The sequence below is a fragment of the Prionailurus bengalensis genome, chromosome D1 (assembly GCF_016509475.1).
Source record: "Prionailurus bengalensis isolate Pbe53 chromosome D1, Fcat_Pben_1.1_paternal_pri, whole genome shotgun sequence".
Taxonomy (NCBI): Eukaryota; Metazoa; Chordata; class Mammalia; order Carnivora; family Felidae; genus Prionailurus; species Prionailurus bengalensis.
The window spans coordinates 66931135-66954128 of record NC_057346.1 but is presented as its reverse complement, the minus strand read 5'-3'; the positions used below and the strand labels follow the sequence as shown (position 1 = coordinate 66954128).

Below are 22994 nucleotides of genomic sequence, written 5' to 3'. Positions count from 1 at the left end.
AATTACCATCATAGCCACCCCCCCCCCAGTAGCGTGCTAAACACATCTTTGATGCTCTGAAAAATGTTCATAGTTATAGCATAATATATCCTTAGGTACCTATGCTGTGCAAAGCCTTCTATCCAAATGCAAATCTAATTTTTTTTTAATCATTGCTTACTTCTTTTATCTGTCACCCTGCTTTTCTTTTGGGTCTTGAGAAAAATGAGATTCTAATCCAAAAATGCTTTAAGAATGCTTACTGTGCTATAAAAGGCAAAGAAGCACTAGTATCTTTATATTTATGATTGACATGTATATAATCTTAAAACACTATTGACTCCAGATCTTTTTATTTTTCATGGTGAACACTTGCCAAAGGTAGGAAAAAGATTAAGGCATGCATCTCATAGAATGAATGTAAATAATTGCAAATATTTCCTATTCCTTCTCCTACTTAAATTTGAAAATCAAAGTTCTTGTAATCTGGTCATTGATAAAAATGTTGAAAAGGGCAGAACTTCATAGCAGGCTACTTGACACTTCCTTTTAGGATAGTGTCACTGTATTTAGTCATTAGATGTGGAAGATGTAACGGGTAAGATAATTTGGAATCAAATGCCTAGAATTGTTGTCTGGGAGCCAAAACATAACATGTGCTCTGGAGTCGAAATATAACATGAAGACAGAGTTTAGAGATAAAGAGGAATGATAGTTTTATTATTTTGCCAGGCAGAGGAAGTTGCAGCAGGCTAATGCCTTCAAAACTGTAGACTTGCTCTGGGTAAAAGACTTGAGGGGTTTTGTAGGAAAATACAGGATCTGGGAGGTTTGGATAGGAATCAGGTTCGTGCTGCCAACCCTGTTCGTTATGTCTTCAAGGTGGTCCCATGACTAGAGCCATCTGAATCTCGTTATTAAGTATGCATTGAAATCAGTGAGAAGTCAATATGGAAATGGAGTTCATGGAGCAAAGGATTCTAGAGAAAAACAAGTGAAAGGGAGGGAGAGGTTTCAAGAATGAGGAAGAGAAAATTTTGTTCAGTTTGGTTCAGGCAAGACTTGCTAAAGCATTAATGTGTCCATTTTAATTTCCATCCATCTTTACATTTCTATAGCAGTTTCAGAATGTCATATTAAGGAGTTTAGACTAATACCATTTTCTAGTCACAAAGAAGTGTACAATAGCATACTCTTGAATAAGGCAGTGATGTGATTGTGTTTCAGAAACTTACAATGGTGTGGAAGAGGTTCAGGAGGATTTAGAGGTTGGAGGAACAGAGGCCACATAGTAGGCTAGTATGACAGACAAATGTTGATTACAGTCCTTAGGGAGAGATCCACAAGGAAAGTTATCTATAGCATGTTTCGCTTAAGCAGGGGTTACAAACTAATTGCCTACAGAGGCCAACAAATAATGCAAATAGTTAAACAGGTCAAAGGAAGAACAAGTCTAATGAGGGCAGCCCCCACTCTGCTCCATCAGTTGTCACCTGGCAGGAATGCAGGAACATTGTTACCACATCTTTCAGTTTTTCTTTTTTTTTTTAATTTTTTTTTCAACGTTTTTTATTTATTTTTGGGACAGAGAGAGACAGAGCATGAACGGGGGAGGGGCAGAGAGAGAGGGAGACACAGAATCGGAAACAGGCTCCAGGCTCTGAGCCAGCAGCCCAGAGCCTGACGTGGGGCTCGAACTCACGGACCGCGAGATCGTGACCTGGCTGAAGTCGGACGCTTAACCGACTGCGCCACCCAGGCGCCCCTCTTTCAGTTTTTCAAGAGAAGTTGGAAGTTTAGCCTTTAAATAGAATCTCTTCATTTGTAAATGTTGGCTTAATTTAAAAAAAAATTCTAGATGGCTAAAACAAACAAACAAACAAAAACATCTACAGCCAGAAGCAGCTAGTAGTAGGATGCCAGCTTTTACAGCCTGTAGCTTTTAGTTTCTTCTGGCCGTGACTCTTCTTGTGTAGTATGGTAAGGAAAAGACCTAAGGATAGGAATTAGAAAATTTCTGGTGAAGTACAGTCTGATAACATGAGAAAAGAATGGCAAATGCAAAACTCATGACTCTCTTTGTGGGTAGCAAAAGCCAAGATTTTATTAACAACTTGTCCCTAAAGAGCACTTTATAAATAGATTGCTCTGTTTAGGTTAATTTTGCTTAGGTAGCATTGTTTCCTTCCTATTAGTCAGCATTGTTAGCATTTTTGAGAAATCATGGATCTGATGGAGACTTGTGGAGGAGCTGCTGAATTACAGAAGTTATTACAGCAAAATAAATTATGTGGTGCTATAAATACTTGACTCGGTGACTCAGCAAATTCCCTTTATGTCCAAAAGGAAACATGTTGTACCTAACTCATGAGGTCTGTTTTTAATTTCTTCAGCTTCGCAGTTCCTGTTTGTCACTGATAGATTTTTACATGATGTGAGACACATAAAGATAAAGACATACCACTTTCCGAGGGAGACTTAAGTATTGGGGAAATGAAAGCAGTGGTGGGGGGGACCTTTAGTCATTGGAGTGCTTTTGTATTGATGGCAGGGGATTACCAGGAAGAAGTCAGAGAACCATCTGGGATGGCTGTGAGAAACTAGATAGTTTTATTATACTCTTGGTAACATTTCCAACTAATAAAATTAGAATAAAAATTTTAATGTTAGAAGTAAAACCCTAGAAAATATGTAATTAACTTCTTTAGAATTCAACAATCATTCTATTTAACTCTAACACTCACATTTAAAATACTTTAACCAGACATTTGAGTTGATGCCAAGATGTGCCGGAGATGGTTTCTGCCTTCAAAGACTATTAGGAGAGAGACTATATGTACACAAAATTTTTAAATTATTTATGTTTAATTAAATAATTGTTCGATACTTTGTTTATAAAACCTAGTAAATTGTTGGTCTTTTAGTAAATATTTATTATCGTCTGTTAATGAGCAGGCAAAAATAGTACTATGTAGGAACTGATTTCATACATTTTCTTATAAAAGAGTAGAGAATTTTTTTTTTTTTATCTTTTTTTCAACGTTTATTTATTTATTTTTGGGACAGAGAGAGACAGAGCACGAACGGGGGAGGGGCAGAGAGAGAGGGAGACACAGAATCGGAAACAGGCTCCAGGCTCCGAGCCATCAGCCCAGAGCCCGACGCGGGGCTCGAACTCCCAGACCGCGAGATCGTGACCTGGCTGAAGTCGGACGCCCAACCGACTGCGCCACCCAGGCGCCCCGAGAATTATTTTTAAAACTCTTTGCATCTTGATTGTTTTTTGTAATAAAAATACTAACACTCCTTACTGCTATTAAATAAAGCATAGTGTCAACTAAAATCTGTCAAAAACTCTTCCACCCTGTATAATTCTGAAAGGTTCTAACCTTTCATTTCAGCATATTCTTGAACAAAAATAGCTAAATGTAAAAATAGAATGAAATAATTATTAAAGAAGTATAAACAAAATTCCATATAAGACAGTAGCTTAGTCTGCTTGGACTGCCATAACAAAATACTATAGACTGTGGTTGAAACACAGACATTTATTTTCTCATGGTTCTGGAGGCTAGACATCCAAGATCAAGGTTCCGGCCAATTCAGTTTCTAGTTAAGGACTTTCTTTCTGGCTTGCAGCTGCCTTCGTGCTATGTCTTTACATGATGTTTCCTCAGTGCATGGATACAGTGAAAAAGAGCAGGAGGGAGGGAAAGGGGAAGAGAGAGCACTTTCTGGTATCTGTTCTTAGAATGACTCTAATCCTATCATGTCAGGACACCCACCCCCACTTAGGACCCCGTTTAATTTTAATTACTTCTTTCAAATACACCGTACTGGAAGCTAGGGCTGCAACATACGAATTTTAGGGGGACACAAACAGTCCATTCATAACAAATAAGAAATAGAGAGGAAGCAATCAGAAAGGCATTTTTGAAAAGGTAGCATTTGAATAGGTCCTTGGAGAATGGGTAGGCTTTTAACCATTAGCGATTGGAAGGAGAGATTCCAAGTGGAAGAAATAGTTTAACCAGTATCATGGCAATGAGGAAGCAAAGAGTATATTCAGCACACAGGAGTCAGCTCTTTCACTTGCAGGATGACATCTACACAAGTGAATAGTACTCAGGAAGTAAAGAGGATGTGGCCAAATTATTTTGTACCTTATAAAACATCATTTTCTGGTTTCAGCACAGCTCTAACTAGTTGTGTGACTTTGGCTATTCCCCTCTACTTATGTGCGTCTCAGCATGCCATTTGTCAATGGAAAAATTATCTCTGGGGTTTCTTTTAATTTAATAAATCTGTACGTCAGAACAAGTAAGCGGTTTTTTTTTTAAGGTAACCATTGAGACTTTATTATAGGCTGTGAGATCTAACTTCGAAATGTTATAGCTGCCTTATGACATTAATATGCAAACATGCTAGGATACACAGAGGTGTGTTAAATTATTTCATCATTGAGCAATGGAACACACAGAGTGGAAATTTCAAATTTTGCTTAATACAAAGACAAATGAAATTTTGGTGTGAAATAAAGGATTAGATTTTCTCATTTGAGGGAGGTGTTCTGTGATCTTATGAAATTACTGAGCCTCAATTGTGTACAATTAAGATAAAATCCTCTGGATTTTAAGTAAGCGGTTTAAGTTTAACAAGTATTGTGTGTTTGCGTGTGCCCATATGCTTTCATATTTGTGCTCTTACACCAGCAGATGTGCACACTTCTGCAAGTGTTTTGATGAGAGGCAGAAAAATCTGCAGCCACTTACCAATGTTGAATTGGACTCCTCCCACCTCTGCATGAATTGGGAACCTTTTTCTGCATATTCCAGGGAGAGAATATGGACCTCCCAGGGAGAGTTGACCAGGCAAATTAAGCAAATACTTGGTTTCTCCAACCTTGTTCCATGCCCTTTTTCAATTTCATTGGCTCTTTTATTTTCCCCTGCCTTGGACTTCTGATTCTTTCATGACTGCCTTTTCTGCCTTCTTTCAATTCATTTGTAGGCACCTGGGTAAGGAAGCCATAGACTCATAGGGTTATTTCCTTTTGAGTAGGAACTAGACCTTAAGCTATAGGAATGAAACATGAACAGTAAAACTCTATACAATAAATGGACATAGAGCCTGGGGATAGGGATAGGGAGATGATTTTGTGGTGTTCCTTAAAGCCTTAGGAATGGAAAATGATCCCTTGGGGCTTAAAGAACATATTCAGTCCTAGAACAGTTTAATCTAGCTTTACAACTATTTATTCTTAACCCTGGACCTGTCTTGGTTATTTTTAGCCAAATAATTACTACTATTTACTTATTTTCTAGAATTCTAGGTTAGTTGTGAGCAAACTTGGATAACTTTGACCCAATCTGTATGATTCAGTAGATAATTCTTCTTTCTGTGAAACGGCTCCTAGGTCAACAGCTTGTTCCTCATTGCAGAGGCTTAGTTTTAATGAGTCTTTACAACTTAAATAAGAAGCAGGAGAACTAAAGTTGAAGAATTGTTTTCCTCAACAACAGCATATTTCTTTTCAAGAAATATATTTTCTTTCCCCACTATATATAGTCAGCTTATAATACTAAGTTTTGCTTCTCAAAAATAGGTTGGTCTACCTTTTTCACATACACATCCAAGTCAAGAAGGTGTTATCTTCATAATGAACTTAAGCTAGAGCTTAGGTGACTCACCTGAGAATATTCTATCAGTCAGAAACTATTCAAGGTCCAACCCCGGTATTTACTGCTCTGTGGCCTCCACTTTGCGGAGGCACCACCTTAATGAATCACACTGGCTGTCCGTCACTCATTCTCTCACGACCACAGTTTCAAAATAAAACCTTGGAAAATGGAGGCACTGAAGTAACAGTTGCAGTTACTTCACCCACTGTTGACTGTTCTATGGATGCAACCTACAATTTGAGTCTTTATTTGGTCGTTGACAAAGGCCTTAAATTTTTGAGTCAAAACTTCAGTAAAATTCAGAAATTTAGGCCCTAAGATGTTGATTCTGTTGTTTATAGGAAATGCTTTCAAGACTTACTTTGCTTTTCATAGTTCTAACAAAATAATTTAATGTGTGTGTTTTTTGGGGGTGGGGTTTTTTGGGTGGTTTTTTGTTTGGGGTTTTTGTTTTGTTTTTTTTTTCTTTTTTTTTTTTCTCTCTGGAAAAGTTGAGTAGATGGAAACTATGAAAGGAAAAGATGTACTACAAAATTGTAAGTCAATAGTTCTGTGGTTTCTGCTTTCATCTAGTAAAAAGAATAAAATAGTATAAGGAAGAAGTTCATTTTTCTTAGATTATTGGTAGTAAAATTCAAGTTAAAAATCAGAGTTTGCTAATTGTGTTTTTCCTCTAGATTCTCTTTCTCATCAGAATAATCTCTCAAATAAAGATAATATCTAAATTTAATCAGAAGTTTTAACTGTTAAGTTTAATCATGCAAGGAAAGAAATGTGCACTTTCAGGGGATTCACCTTTGTAGTTTTATCCTAATACAGTAGTGACCTGTTACATGTATGTTAGAGCTGGATGGCCATAGTCAGCTTTCTAGGTGCCTAGCCTGCCTTGCTGCCTCTGCAGGCCACTAAAACTGCTTACTGTTTTACCCAAGCAGGTGCTTAATTTTTCCAGCATATCCATGACTTCCCACATAGGCTTTTAGCTATTGTACTATTACCTTGTACAACTATGCTACTGCCTGCACTATGTCTTTGAACCCCTGGCTGCTGCTTTTTATTAAATAGATATGAAGTGTCAGGTTGCTATGCTAAGTGTTTTACATATTGAATCTTGCCACCCCCATGGGGCAGAGCTACCCTTAAATGAAGTTAGCACAGTATACCATAATCTTAGCTTTGCTTCCATAATGTATCTTCTGAATTATCAGACAGTGGTAAATGACTACAGCTACCATTCATAACTAAGCTTATTTTTTTTTCTTTTTTACTGTGGTAAGACAACATAAAATTTACCATCCTGACCATTTTTAAGTGTACAGTCCAGTGGTATTAAATACATCCACATTGATGTGCAACCACGGTCACCATACATCCCCATAACTCTTCTCAAGTCGTAAAACTGAATTTCTGTACCTATTAAACAATAATTCCCCATTCTTCTTCCCCCATCCCCTGGCAACTACCATTATACTTTTTGTCTTTACGATTTTGACTACTCTAAGTACCTCATGTCAGTGGAATCATACAGTATTTGTCTTTCTGTAACTGGCTTATTTCACTAATCATAGTGTCCTTAAGGTTTATACATGTTACAGCATATTGCAGAATTTCCTCCCATTTTAAGGCTGAGTAATATTCCATTAGTATGTGTATATCACATTTTGCTTATCCATGTATCCAGTCGATGGACACTTGTGTTTCTTCCACAGTTTAGCTATTATGAATAATGCCACTATGAACATGGGTATACAAATATCTTTTTGAGACTCTGCTTTCAATTCTTTTGAAGTAGAAGTGTTAGATCATATGGCAATTCTTTTTCTAAGTTTTTGAGAAACCACAATATTGTTTTCCACAGTAGCTATACCATATTACATTCCCACCAGCAATGCACAAGACTTCCTCTTCTTTATTTCCTCACCAGCACTTGTTATTTTCTGGTGCTTTTTTCTAGTTTTATTGAGAAATAATTGACATATTTCACTGTATCAGTTTAAGATATATAACATGATTTTTTATTTATGCATTTTTAAAATTTTTGTAATGGAAGGATGGTTGAATAAATGTTACATTAGTGTCAGATGTACACACAGTGATTCAGCATGTCTGCACATTATGCTGTGCACACCACAAGCGTAGCCACCATCTGTCAGCATATAACACTATTACAATACCATTGACTATATTCCTTATGCTGTATCTATTATCCCCATGACTTTCATTCCATAACTGGAATTCTCTATCTCCCATTCCCCTTCACCCATTTTACCCATCCCTCCCACCCTATTTTCTGGCTTTTTTTTTTTAATAGTACCTCTCCTAATGGGTGTGAGGTGGTATTTCATTGTAGTTTTGATTTGCATTTGCCTTATGATTAGTGATGTTCAGCATCTTTTCATATGCTTATTGGCCATTTGTTTATCTTCTGTGAAGAAATGTCCACTCAAGTCCTTTGTCCATTTTTGAATCAGGGTGGGGTTTGTTATTTTTCATCTTAGAAGTTCTCTGTATATTCTGAATATTAATCAGATACGTGATTTATAATATTTACCAGAATATGATTATCATGTATATGATTTGCAAATACTTTCTCCCATTCTGTGGGTTGCCCTTTTACTCTGCAAGTAGTGTGTTTGGGTGCACAAAATCTTTATTATTTCTTTTTTTTTTTAAGTGTACTTACTTAGAGAGAGAGCACAAGGAGGGGAGAGGCAGAGAGAGAGCACAAGCAGGGGAGAGGCAGAGAGAGAGGGAGAGAGAGAGAATCTCAAGCAAGCTCTGCATTGTCAGCGTGGAGCCCAACACGGGGCTCAAACACATGAACCATGAGATCATGACCTGAGCCAAAACCAGGAGTCAGACACTTAACTGACGGAGCCACCAGGCGCCCCTTTGGATGCCAAAAATTTTTAATTTTCATGAAGTACTATTTGTCTGTTTTTCCTTTTGTTGTTATGCCTTTAGTGTCCTATCCAAGAAATCATTGCCAAATCCAATGTCCTAATATTTTTATACTGTACTAATCCCCCCACTTTAGACCTTAGTGGCACACTATAAAAATTGCTTTATAGTGATTGCTTCAGATCACTGAAAATACACCCCAAGTCCTAGAAAGGTAGTTTTCCCTTAATCTCTGATAAAGTGGAATCCAAGAAGTATGAGCTATTTTCAGAGTGGCTACCCTATTATTTTTATCTAGGAACAATATTCATTTTCATCAATGGATAAATAAAGGTTACTTTAGAACATGTGCTATTTGGAGGCGCCTGGGTGGCTCAGTCGGTTAAGCGGCCGACTTCGGCTCAGGTCATGATCTCATGGTCCGTGAGTTCGAGCCCTGCATCGGGCTCTGTGCTGACAGCTCAGAGCCTGGAGCCTGTTTCAGATTCTGTGTCTCCCTCTCTCTGACCCTCCCCCGTTCATGTTCTGTCTCTCTCTGTATCAAAAATAAATAAACGTTAAAAAAATTAAAAAAAAAAAAAAGAACATGTGCTATTTGGAGTAAATATATAGCCTCTTTGTATTTGTCACTTCATCTCTGGAATCTGCCAAGCCAAAAGGGCCTGGGCATTGGAACCATTAATTCATGCCTCTTCCACCCTCACTCATTACACCATTGCCTTGTTTTGAATTTGCAACTGTCCCACTTGCTGGTTATAATGTATTATCCCCTTAAGATATGCTAGATTTGATTTGCTAAAATTGTGTTTAGAATTTTTGCATCTATATTCATGCAGCATATTGATATAATTTTGTAATGTCTTCTGGTTTTTTAATCAGAGATAACACACTCATAGAATGAGTTGAGAGGTATACAGTCTTTAATTATTTGGAAGAGTTTGTGTTGAATTGGTGCAAGTTCCTTCTTAAGTGTTTGAGAGAGTTTTTAGTGGAGCCATTTGTGTTGGGGGCTTTCTTTGTGAGAAGACTTTTTACTACAATTTCAATGTCTCTAATAGATAGGGGCCTATTCAAGTTATGTTTCCTCTTGAGTGAGGTTTGGTAGTTTATTTCTTAAGGAGTTTGTCCATTTCATCTAAGTAGTCAATATTGTTGACATAAAGTTGTTCATATTTCTTTATGATTTGTTTTAAATATCTGTAGAATCTTTAGTAATGTTACTTGTGACATTGGTAATTTTGTCTTTATTTCTGATCAGTCTGACTAAAGGTTTATTAATTTTATGAATCTCAAAGAACCAGCTTTTGGTTTTATTGGTATTTTTTACTTTTCTATTTTCTCTTTCACTGATGATTGATGTAACCTTAATTCCCTTCTTTTGCTTGCTTTGACTTTAATTTGCTTTTTTTTTTCTTCTAATTTTTCTAAGTATAAGCTGAGGTCATTGATTTGAGACAATTCTTCTTTTCTCTCACAGGCATTTAGTGCTGTAAATCTTCCCCAAAGAAATGGTTAGTGCCATCCCACAAATTCTGATATGTTTCACTTTCATTTAGTGCAAAGTACTTCCTAATTTCCCCTTTTATTTCTTCTTTGATCCATGAATTATTTAGTTTCTATATTTGGAGATTTTTCTAGCTAACTTTCTATTATTGATTTTTTTTTTAAATTTAAATTCAAGTTAGTTAACATACAGTGTAGTATTGGTTTTGGGAGTAGAATCCAGTGATTCATCACTTACATATGACACCCAGTGCTCATCCCAACAGGTGCCCTCCTTAATGCCTATCACCCAGTTAGCCCATCTCCCTATTCACCTCCCCTCTAGCAACACCCAGTTTGTTCTCTGTATTTAAGAGTTTCTTATGATTTGCCTCCCTCTGATTTTATCTTATTTTTCCTTCCCTTCCCCTATGTTCATCTATTATGTTTCTTAAATTCCACATATGAGTGAAATCATATGATATGTGTCTTTCTCTGCCTGATTTATTTCGTTTAGCATAATACACTTCTAATTTAATTCCATTTTGGTCAGAGAATATATTTTGTGTGATTTGAATCCCTTTAAAAATACATATGTATATTTTAATTTTTTAATTTTATTTAAATCCAAGTTAGTTAACATGTACTGTAATAATTATTTCAGGAGTAGAATTTAGTGATTCATCACTTACATATAGCACCCAGTGCTCATCCCAACAAGTGCCCTCCTTAAGATTTATTTTATCACCCACAATGCAGGTTTTCTTAGTAAATGTTTTGTATGCATTTGAAAAGCATGGATATTTTGCTATTGTGCTATTAAAAAATCAAATCAGGTTAAGTTAGTTGATAGTATGTCCTTCCTGATTATTTTTTTCTTACATTTCTAGTATTTAGAGAGATTAAAATCTCCAACTATAGGTGTGTATTTATTTCTCCTTGCCTTTCTATCAGATTTCATTCATGTATTCTAAAGCTTTCTTACTTAATACATAAGTACTTTGGGTTTTATGTCTTCTTGATTAATTCCTTACCATTAGAAAATTATCTTTATTTGCACTAATATTCTTTACTTTGAAATCTAAATCTTCTATTAAAATAGCCACTCCAGTTTTCTTTTGACTAGTGTCAGCATACTATATCATTTTTGTCTTTTTTTTTAAGTAAACTTGTATTTTAGAGTATTTGCACATTTACCGAAAGTTGCAAAGGTAACAGGTAGTTTCCACACATCCTCACCCAGCTCTTCTTGTCAGCAACCTTTTTCTAATGTTTTATTGAGATGTAATTCACATGCCATGTACAATTCATCCATTTAAACTATACAATTCAGTGGTTTTTAGATACTTTCTTCCATCACAATCAATTAAAAAATTTTTTTTATTTGAGTATAGTTGACACACAGTGTTATTAGTTTCAGGTGTACACTACAATCAATTTTAAAGCATTTTCATTACCACAAAAAGAAACACCACAGCCATTAGTTGTCACTACCCATTCCACCATTCCCCGAGCCTTGTGCTATCACTAATCTACTTTCTGCCTCTATGGATTTGCCTGTTCTGGACATTTCATTTGTATGAATGAAATTTTACAACATGTGATCTTTCATGACCAGCTTCTTTCACTTAGCATAGTGTCATCCATGGTATATAGCATGTATCAGTATCTCATATGTTTTATTGCCACATAATATTACATTGCAAGTCTGTACCATATTTATTCATCAACTGATGAATATTTGAGTTGTTTCCATTTTTTAATTAAGATATCATTCATGTACCATAAAATTCACTTTTTTAAAGTGTGAAGGGGGCTTTTCCTTCTCTAGGTAGTGTGGCGTTTCAGCTTATCGGTTCTTCAGAATTTGCTACTGCTTATAAATCCACTTCATGACTTCTAAAATTTTATTAATCTCCCTGATCTCTTGTCTTTTTTCTCATTCTCTTTGCTCTTGTATGTTTTGCCGTTTTTTCCTTTTGTGGTCATTTCAGTGGGGTTTGAGGAACAAAAGACTATTCAGTCTGCCACACTTACTATTTTTTTTTTAATTTTTGAGAGAGAGACAGAGACAGAGAGACAGAACGTGAGTCCGGGGGTGAGCAGCAGGGAAGAGAGGGAGACACAGAATACAAAGCAGGTTTCAGGTGCCAAGCTGTCACAACAGAGGCCAACGTCGGGCTCAAACCCATGAACCGTGAGATCATGACCTGAGCTGAAGTCGGACATTTAACTGACTGAGCCACCCAGGCACCCCTAATCTGCCATATTTAATAAAAAGAGCCCTTAAAATTATTTTTGAAGAAGGAAAATAAATTGTCAAAATTCTACTACTTTTACTTCATTTTCATTTTGCCTTTTTCCTCCCACTCTTTGTATACTTATGGATACAATCATAGCATATTTGGCTGATTTTCTTAAATGTAGCATAAGTACTTCTTTCATATTAGCATCACCATATAACTACTTTAATGGCAGAATAATATTCTTTGGTATTAATAATGTTCTGTCATTTACCTAACCTTCCTTCTCCATTGTTAGGCATTAAAACCGCTAACTTTGGAGGGAGTATAGCTATTAAAGATAATGCCATAATAAACATTTTTGTTGAGCTTTTAGGGCATTTGCAAGTACACATAGTGAGATCTGTGACTCACCAAATTCCTCAATTTCCTGTGCTGGGACCCACGGATGCTTTTCTTCTTCCGTTCCTTTTGTAGTCACACCTCAGAAAAAACACCTTGATGTGTATCTACTCACTTCTTTGCTGACTATGTTCTCCCAATCAGGCCCTTAATCTTCCTGATTTACGGTGCCGTTATAAACAACATTATGAGGTGCATCAGTCTTCACATGTGGAGTTCTTATCTCTCCATATAGATTATAAGCACTTTGTAGACAGAGGTCCCATAGTGCTTGGCATTGAGTTAATGAAAAGCACGAGTTTACAGTAAACACTTATGGATAGATTATTTTGCTTTGTTCCTAAGCAGGTTTAAGAATACTTAAATATGTTTTAAAATCCATGAGTTCAGGGGTGTCTGGATGGCTCAGTCGGTTAAGTGTCTGACTCTTGATTTTAGCTCAGGTCATGATCTCACAGTACATTGGTTCAAAACCGACATCAGGCTCCGTGCTGACAGTGTGGAACCTGCATGAGATTCTCTCTCTCCGTCTCTCTCTCTGTCCTTCCCATGCTCTCTCTCTCTCTCTCAAAATAAATAAACTTTAAAAATCCATGAGTTCAGAAAAATATGAATAAAAAAAGAAAAACTGGTCAACTGTGACGGATGCTAGAAAATAATGCATTGTTTTTAAAACTGATAAATGAAGGGATAAAATCTTGTATTTATCCGGTACAAATTACATGTTCAGGTCACCAAACAGTTGATGAATAGGAAGTTTCTCTTTACAGAAATACTCCAATAAATGAAGAAATGATGCTAGAATGAGAATATCACTATTTGATTATTCCTAATGATTAATGAATAAGCATTGACCATAAGCAACCTTTAACATCACAAAAAAGAAACAACCATATATAGTAATACCATCCATGAAGTATTCTTGCCAAACAGTCAAGCCTGAATCCCATCAAGCCTCTAGATCCAACTGCTACTTTTCAGGAAATACAGAGGACAAAAGAGTATGTCATATGACACCACTGGGATGTAGTCAACAACCACCAGACTAATGGAAACTATTGGATAAATGATCCAGTTTCTTCAACAAATAGATTGCAAGTGAGAGGGAAAATAAGAGAGAGAGGGGCATCTGGGTGGCTCATCAGTAAAGCATCCAACTTTTGATTTCACCTCAAGTGAGGATCTCACAGTCATGGGATCGAGCCCTGCCTCAGGCTCTGCACTGAGCATGGAGCCTCCTTAATATTTTCTTCTCTCCCCCTCGGTCCCTCTCCCCTGTTTTCATTCTCTCTCTCTCTCTCTCTCTTTCTCTCTCTCTCTCTCTCTCTGTCTCTCTCTCTCAAAAAAAAAAAAAAAAAACCAGAAAAGAGAGAGAAAGAGATAGGTGGTAAAGGAACCTATAGATTAAAACTTAACTCAGAGATATAACTAATAGTAATATATGGACCATATTTGGGTCCTTCCTGAATCAAACTAATTGTGAAAAAAAAAAACAAAGAAAAACTTTTAACATTTATAAGGTAGTAAAAAATTCAAAACCTGACTAGCTATTTGATGTTAAAGAATTATTTTTTTAGTAGTGTATTTGTAAAAGATTTGCATGAAATAATTTCTCACTGGAAAAATAGCCAATGTATCAATAACCCCAAAATTTATTTGTACAGAAAACAGTGGGAATTAATTATATTTCTTAGGCCCCTCTCAAGTATTTCCAGGCACTATTAAATGGTACTGAAACCAATAATCAAAGTTGACAGTTGACATGTGTGATAATGTTTATACACTATTATTTAACATAGCAAAAAGTTGAAAACAATACAAATGTCCATTAACAGGAGCAAGGAAATGCTACATATTCATGTAATGGAATTCCATACCGTAGTTAAATTGTGCAGTAATTACGAAAACAGATTCTGGGTTTGAAACTGTTAAGAAACAGTCTAGGTTTGAATCCAACTCTAGTTTCACCACTTCCTGGCAGTTTTCTTTTGGGTAAGATACTTGACTCTCTGTGCCTCAGTTCTTTCACCTTTAAAACAGGGGTAAAAATCTCAGTGAATCATAAGGTTGCATAAAGACTAAGTAAATTGATAAGTGTACATAGTGAAAGATCAGTGTAGATTAGTTTTAATAATTATTATTATATACTATTATTACCTGAATAAGTCTAGCATCATAATATGTGAAAAAACAAACTGCAGAAGAAAATATAATATGGTAATATTTATATAAAGTTTAAAAACCTGTGTGTGCCTGGGTGGCTCAGTTGGTTAAGCATCTGACTTCGGCTCAGGTCATGATCTCACGGCTTGTGAGTTTGAGCCCCACTTTGGGCTCTGTGCTGACAGACAGCTTAGAGCCTGGAGCCTACTACAGATTCAGTGTTTCTCTCTCTCTCTCTCTCTCTCTCTCTCTCTCTCTCTCTCTCTCTGCCCCTCCCCCACTTGTGCTCGCTCTTACTCTCTCAAAAATAAATAAACTTTAAAATAAAATAGAAATAAAGTTTTAAAACCTGTAAAAAAAAAGGGGGGAGGGGGGAGGTAGTAGATTTGGATCCTATCTTGTATTAAGAATACCAAACCCAGGCAAAGGACTTGACAACAAGCTTGTATTTTGTTCCTACAAATGTCAAAGTCAAAATTGATTTGACATCTGATCTCTTAATATTTTCTCTTAGTATTTACTAAGCAACCTAATACAAAGAATCTTTAGAAGGATAAGTGGTTAGGGGCACCTGGGTAGCCCCTTGATTTTGACTCAGGTCATGATCTCACGATTTGTGGGTTGAGCTCTACACTGGGCTCTGCACTGATACCACAGAGCCTGCTTGGTATTCTCTCTCTGCTCCTCCCCTGTTTGTGTGTACATGCTCACACACACACTCTCTCTCTCTTTCAAAATAAATAAATAGGAGCACCTGGGCTCAATCAGTTAAGCGTCCAACTTCAGCTCAGGTCATGATCTCATGGCTCATGAGTTCAAGCCCCACATATCAGCTTGGCGCCTGGAGCCTGCTTGGGATTCTCTCTCTCTGCCCCTCCCCAGCTTGTGTGTGCGTGCTCACACGCATACTCCCAGTCTTTCAAAATAAATGAATAGGGACGCCTGGGTGACTCAGTCGGTTAAGCGTCTGACTTCGGCTCAGGTCATGATCTCACAGCTCGTGAGTTCAAGCCCCACATGTCAGCTTGGAGCCTGGAGCCTGCTTCAGATTCTGTCTCCCTCTCTTTTTTTCCCCTTCCCCACTCGTACTCACTCTCTCTCTCAAAAATAAACATTAAAAAGTAAGTAAGTAAATAAATAAATAAACTAAAAAAAAAAAGAAGGATAAATGGTTAAGGACTTCAACCCTGTTGTTCTAACTACTGAAATCGGCACATCAGATGAATATACTGGTGAATGAATGTACTTCTTGTGCAGAAATTGTGTGCCTGAATCTTCTAAGTAATCTGGGAGAGGTTTAGACCATTATGGAATTGAGGTTACTTGCACTAGTCAATCTTAGAGTATAAGGTAGCAGAACAGAAAAAATTATAGTAGATTCTCACAATCACCCTTTTTTTTTAACTATTTGGATTTATCATTCTGTAAATTGCAATGACTAATGCACACAGTGTCCTATATACTCAGTATAAGCCACTCTGTTTCTGCCCCTTCTGAGTTATATGTTTACAAAGAGTTTGTTGTGTTTTTTCTCAATTATGTAGTTTAATTAAATGTTGCATAAGTCAATGAAATATAAATTGTATACTTTGAGAAGCATCAGTAAGGGGTAAAATGAAACCTACAATATAATCCTCGTCAGGCCAGTGTAAAATCATAAAAGTACTGGTTGGCACCATCCCCAAACTGTGCAATGAAGTATACTTGTATTTCAGTATCAGAGGTAGATTCGAAATACCCAGCAACTTAAACAATAAATATTTGTATTCTGCATTATTCTTTAAGACCATTACATATTTGTGGAATCAATCCTACCAGCTAGCTTTTTTCCTGAAATCTGGTTTCCCTCTACGCCCCCTAACTGGGTCCTTGGGCCTGGAGAACAAGCATGTCTAGCCAGGCAGACCTTAGACCGACCCCTCATTCTGACATCTTAACCTTCCCCTTGACCAATTCATCTCTGAAATGATTTGTGTCCATTTTTTAGATTTGAATCTGGCCTGCTGGTTGGTAAGCCTGGTAATTTTATTCTCCTTACCCTATCCCATGCTGAATTTCCTTTGAATGCTTTGTGGAAAACGAATGGCATTGTTTATTTAATCTAGTACCTTCAGGGCTATTGTTTTTTTCTAGATAAGGAAGGAAGTCAACATATTCTTAAACATCTCATAAAATTGCATGGCAAAATATCACTTGTTTTTTTAGGACAGAACCATAAAAAAATATTAGGAAATATAAAATAAATATTGTTGCCAAAATTGAAGGGAAAGAGAGCTGTCATTTGACAACAGCATTCCCTACCATGACCACCACCACCACCACCATTGCACTCTCAGTGTGGATTGGGTCTCATGTTTGTACAAAACAAAAGGTCATGAAGATGGTGTATGGGCCAATTTGAGAAACTATCATAGGAAAGTTTTCTCTTCAAAGAAGTTATTAGAATCAGGAGATAGTTTCATAGATAGGTGCTTATTTTCTTTGTTTACAAATACTACTGTTATAGAAATAGTGAATTGGAGACTCTAAACAATCTCATTGTATCCTTCTCCAGATAATTATAATATAGTTTTGTGGAATATCTCAATTTTTATATCTTATAGAAATGATACTGAACAGCAGAAAACCTTATTTCTCATCCCTTCTACTCATCTTGCTGTATGACCTCGGGGAAATCCATTTTTTTTTTTGTAGGGTCTCGCAAATACACAGTGAAGACATGCAGCATTCACCTTACCACCCAAGACCAGCTAGACTACAAAGCTCCATTTTTGCAGTTCCTATCTAAAGCCCTGATAGAATGTAAGCAGAATAAGGTGCTACTGCCCTCTGCTGGTCCTAAGAACACACCTGCCCATCAGTGCATTGGCCCTCCCATCCTAACAGTGAGGGACACAGTGGCCCTTGCCTGTGGTTGGAAAGACATTGCAGGAAACCATAAGGAAGGAGGAAGGTTTCATATTTGGAAAAATAATAATAGTTGAAGTATTTGGGAATTAATGATTTATTATGCATATATCAGATGCCATAGCCATGTGTGACTGCCTTGCCACCAAAAAGTATCCTATAATCACTCCCCCCCCCCCCCCCCCGGCTACATTGTCTCACCTGGGAAACAGTTGTGGGTGCTGATACTTTGAGCCACTGTCACTCTATCTTGGAATATATACAGGCCACTTTTGTATGGAAGATTTAGGAGAGTTTTTGCATATTCATTTTTAGTTTATGAATAAATAGGAAGATAATAAGTCATATGTGCCGAGGAAAGTGAATATGCAGCATCAGTAAGAAAAATTCTGAAAAGGAAAGAAAGGCAGGGCTTCATTATGCTCTCAGATCCCTAAGGAACTCTGTCAAGTTGTAATAAGAGATCTAAAGTTAATAATAGCTTTTTTGGTTAGTTGATGATCCTAAAAGTACTTTATGTGAGAAACTGATAAGGATTTGCTAAGAGCTCTGTTTTTCTGAGCTCATCTATATTAATTTCGGAACTCTAAAATTTAAAAATTTTAAGAGCAGCTGTTTATTACCTTGCATTATGTAAGAAATGGTGCTGCTTCTGACTATACTTACAGGAGAGGCAACTGAGAATTATGCTTTTATCTTGTTTGAATTTCATGCCTTTAAAATCTCTTTCTTTTTTTTTAATGTTTATTTATTTTTGAGACAGAGGCAGAGCGTGAGCAGGGGAGGAGCAGAGAGAGAGGGAGACACAGAATCCAAAGCAGGCTCCAGGTTCTGAGCTGTCAGCACAGAGCCTGACAAGGGGCTTGAACTCACAAACCATGAGATCATGACCTGAGCTGAAGTCAGACCCTTAACTGACTGAGCCACCCAGGCACCCCTAAAATCCCTTTCAAAATAGGTCTGTGCACTGCTACTGAGATCATTATTAGTCCTTAGAGTGCTGCAGAGCCAAAAAAAAAAAAAAAAAAAAAAGTGCAACCTACATCCCGAGTATCTACAAGCAGAGTATAGGAGGAACGTGGGATTCACATTGTCTGTGACTTCTGCTTACGTACTCGCAGAACCACACACATTTTGCCCATGATTCCCCAATGGTAGATGGTAACTGTGTTTTAAAGGAGTATATAGGCATTATGAAGATCAACAGTGATCCTCATGCAGCTTCCCTTTGGAGAACTCTTGATTTTTGTTTTACAGCCAATCTCAACTTATAGTCACCTGATTGGGAGTTATAGTCAATCATCTCAGCAGCAGTACATAGTCCTAGCTTGAAAGGGACTTACACATGTGATACAGAAATACATAGACTCTCATAGGCAAAATCACAGCCATCCCGCTTCCAACTAAATAGGTACTGTTACATTTCGTGGTATGCATGGTGCCTATTCCAGTTCTAAGTTTAGTCTGCTCTAGACCAAGAAGGAAATTAGCATGTATTAGAATATCATTTTTACCAGATATCTTATTCATCTGTTATACATCCCTAAGAAATGAACCAACTTTTGCTACATAACTCTTATATATATAACCTTAATAGTAATCTTCAGTGTCCAACATTCCAAAAGAAGAGAAGTAATCTTATTAAATTGCTTTAAAAACCTTATCAGAAACCTTAGTCCTACTCATTGAAAACAGATGAACTCAATTCCAAAAAATAAAATGAACAAAAATTGTCTATTGACAATTACCTGCTGTTTGCTGAGAAATTATCGATTAAAAAATTTTTGAAATACCTTTAACCTTTAGAGATGAAAGCCAGTAGCTATGGAAAGATTATTTAAATCATTAACTGGAACTGACAATATGAATCACATGTGAAAGTAAAAATACAATGTTAATTAAAATCATATCAGATCCTTCAAGGCAGAATATTACTTTGGGAAACAAAACCCTGAAGTACAGGAAAAAAACAGCAGTGCTAATTAGTACTTAACTTCTTTTATGATGTTTTTTGCAAGACAGTTTGGTATACAAAAAAGAGCAGTGGCTTTGGAACCAAACAAACTTTGGGCTTGAAAATCGTTTTTACTACTTATGTAATTTGTTATTTGGCTTTAGGCAATCACTTAAACCTCCCTGAACTTCTGTTTCCTCTTCCTTAAATTGGCAATAATAAGGTGCATCTTATATTTAGTATTAAGTGAGATATGTAAATATTTATGAAGTGCCTCAATAAATATTTATGAAGTGCCTCAAGTGCCTGCAGAGTTAGTTTTCCTTCCTTCTATTGTAAATCACAGAGTAAGGTTTACTCTTACTTTGAAGCCCAGCAGGAAGTCCTGGAAACGAAGGTTTGGTTTGAGATTACCTTCCCTTGACCAGTCTTGGTTACCAGAAAATGCCATTGAAGTGCAGGACATTCTGCTAGGGAGTATGTGAGGCAGGCAGCAGTCTTGGTGGGGAGGTAATGGGCTAGAGTGACCAGTAGGGAGGGTATAATTCTTCTTGAGTCCCAAATGCATGACACGCCCTCATTCTGTGTGTAAGGCCACACTGCGGGTTCACTCACATTTTAATTAGTGCCTCCCCCCCAGCAAAATGTACTCTAAAACCAAGTAGAAAAAAATTTCAATTATCTGAAGCTTTGTTTAGGTTACGATGGATTTCATTCACATATCCTAATTGTAATAAGAGCTACTACCAACTCCAAAGTGCCAGGTACTTTTCATACATTCTCTAATTCATATAATAACTTCGATTTCTAGCTGATGCTAAAATGTCTGTGAAGTGACTGAGACCCTAAAGGATTTCCTAGGAAGCCCAAAGTTGCCAGCTATAAAATTAATATGTTTAAAAAAAGAAAGGAGAAAAATGAATAGGTTGCTGATTGCTAAGCTTGTACTGCCATAAGGTATTGTTTAGGTAAACACTTTGATAACATCTATGATCAACCATGACCCCTGTAATTTTCTGAACCTTCATGACTTGGTCAGCCCTGTGATGATATGTATTGTGTGTTCTCACAGAAACTGGCCCCTGGAGTCAGCCAGTTTGCTTACACCTGTGTGCAGGACCACCCCATTTGGACGAATCAGCAATTTTGGGAGACAACCTTCTACAGTGCAGTGCAGGAACAGGTTCGCTCTCTGTATCTCTCAGCCAAGGAAGACAATCATGCCCCATATCTGAAGCAAAAGGTAAGAGAAGAAAGGTGCTGGTGTGGGACTGGGATCTGGCTTCAAGGAAAGCTTATTCAGATATTCCCAGGGCAAAAGGAAACCCAAGCACTTTCTACCAGTACATTTAAGTTTCATTTTAGGGAATCCTGTCGTGACCGTCTTTACTGTGTGGATTTCTGATATTACATTTTTCCATAATAACTTCTTAATATAGTTCTTTAGCATTAGAATTGTTTTATTATATTTTAATAAATAAGAATCCTTTTGAAACAATTATAGGAAGTTGAACAGAGAAAAGAAAATGAAAAGACCTGGGCAGATGTCTTTGTGCAATTAACTTTTTGAAGAAATGTCAAATTAAAGTTAAATGACCCTAAAATAAATGTAAAATTCAATAGTTCTTCTCAAAAGTATGTCAGCAATAAGTCTAGTTCTCCTTTTAGGAATATTCTATATGTTTCTACATATTTTATCAGCATCAATTATACTTCAGAAAAATATCAGAATATTTTAAAACAAGAAAATTGTTTTTAATTTGAAAAAGGAGTTTAAATTTTCTGAAATTTTAAAGTGTCATTCACTAAGTGTCTGGTCTTAGGCAATCACTTTACTTCTCTGTGCCTTATTTCCACATTGGTAAAATGAGTAGATAGAATTTTTGTAAGACTTTGATGTATAATACAAGTAAAGGGCACTCAAAAGTGCCTGACACATAGTAAATAATAAATGTTAGAAATTACCAACCTTATTAATTGAACTTAAACCAGGATTAAAGGCTGATTGTCAATGTTGATTCACTTTAAGAGTAATTTTTTATTTTTTTTTTATTAAGAGTAATTTTTAATTCTACATGCTGGGCTAATACATTACTGATGATCCTTCCCATCACCCTCCATTTTACTTCATCTTTTTTAAATTTCAGTGTAATTAACATACATTGTTATATTATTTTCAGGTGTACAATATAGTGATTCAGTAATTCTATATACATTACTCAGTGTTCATCACATTAAGTGTACTCTTAATCTCCTTCACCTATTTCACCCATTCCCCCACTCACCTTTCCTCTGGAACCACCACATTGTTCTCTATAGTTAAAGCCTATTTTTTTTGTCTCTTTTTTTCTTTGTTCATTTGTTTTGTTTCTTAAATTACACATATAAGTGAAATCATATGGTATTTGTCTTTCTCTGACTGACTCATTTCACTTAGCATTTATACCCTCTAGATACATCCATGTTGTTGCAAATGGCAAGATTTCATTCTTTTTTATGGTTGAATTATATATATATATATATATATATATATATATATATATATACACACACACACACACACACACACACACACCACATCTTTCTTCATCTGTCAGTGGACATTTGGGTTGCTTCCTAATTTGGCATTATAAATAATGCCAACATATCAATGCATGTATCTTTTCAAATTAGTGTTTTCCTATTCTTTAGGTGAATACCCAGTAGTGGAATTACTGGATCATTACCACCTGTATACCTGTGTCCTAATAATATTTGACTCCCATATTTACAAGGAAATTAGCTCTATTTTAAATTTTTTGAAGAACCTTCATTCTGTTTTCCACAGTGGCTGCACTAGTTTCCATTCCCACCAATAGTGCACAAGGGTTGCTTTTTCCTTGCATCCTCGCCAACACTTGTTGTTTCTTACATCACCACATATTTTAAATTGACCTGTATTATGTGAGATAAATGAATTTAGATACCTAACAGGAATTACATAGTAGTATTCAAATATTTGTATATCTCATGTAATTTTAAACATTATTTGTCTATTCTTGAGTATGATAAGAACAGAAACATTACTAAAAAATAGCTGACATCTCATATTCCAAACTATTATTCTACACTGCTAGTGTGAATTGTTTACTTAATTTAATGTAAAACTCAGATTTTTCTTTCAAAACACCAAATGTACTTGGGTAAGGGGTAACTATAGCAGATGCAAATTAGTTTGAGGTCATGGTCCAGAAATATTTGGGCTAGCATGGTGCTTTTGATAGTTTTTAAAAGCAGATGTAG

At 36.3% G+C, this 22994-nt stretch overlaps 1 protein-coding gene across 4 annotated transcripts in view; it reads left to right on the top strand.

Annotated features, from left to right (window-relative positions):
* SBF2 (SET binding factor 2) overlaps positions 1-22994 on the top strand; it is a 505713-nt gene that overhangs the window by 399567 nt on the left and 83152 nt on the right. For all 4 annotated transcript variants that reach the window (XM_043580629.1, XM_043580627.1, XM_043580628.1 and 1 more), the window contains one exon: positions 20785-20955. In XM_043580629.1, the coding sequence (XP_043436564.1) occupies positions 20785-20955 (171 nt within the window). The remainder of the gene's footprint in view (positions 1-20784; positions 20956-22994) is intronic.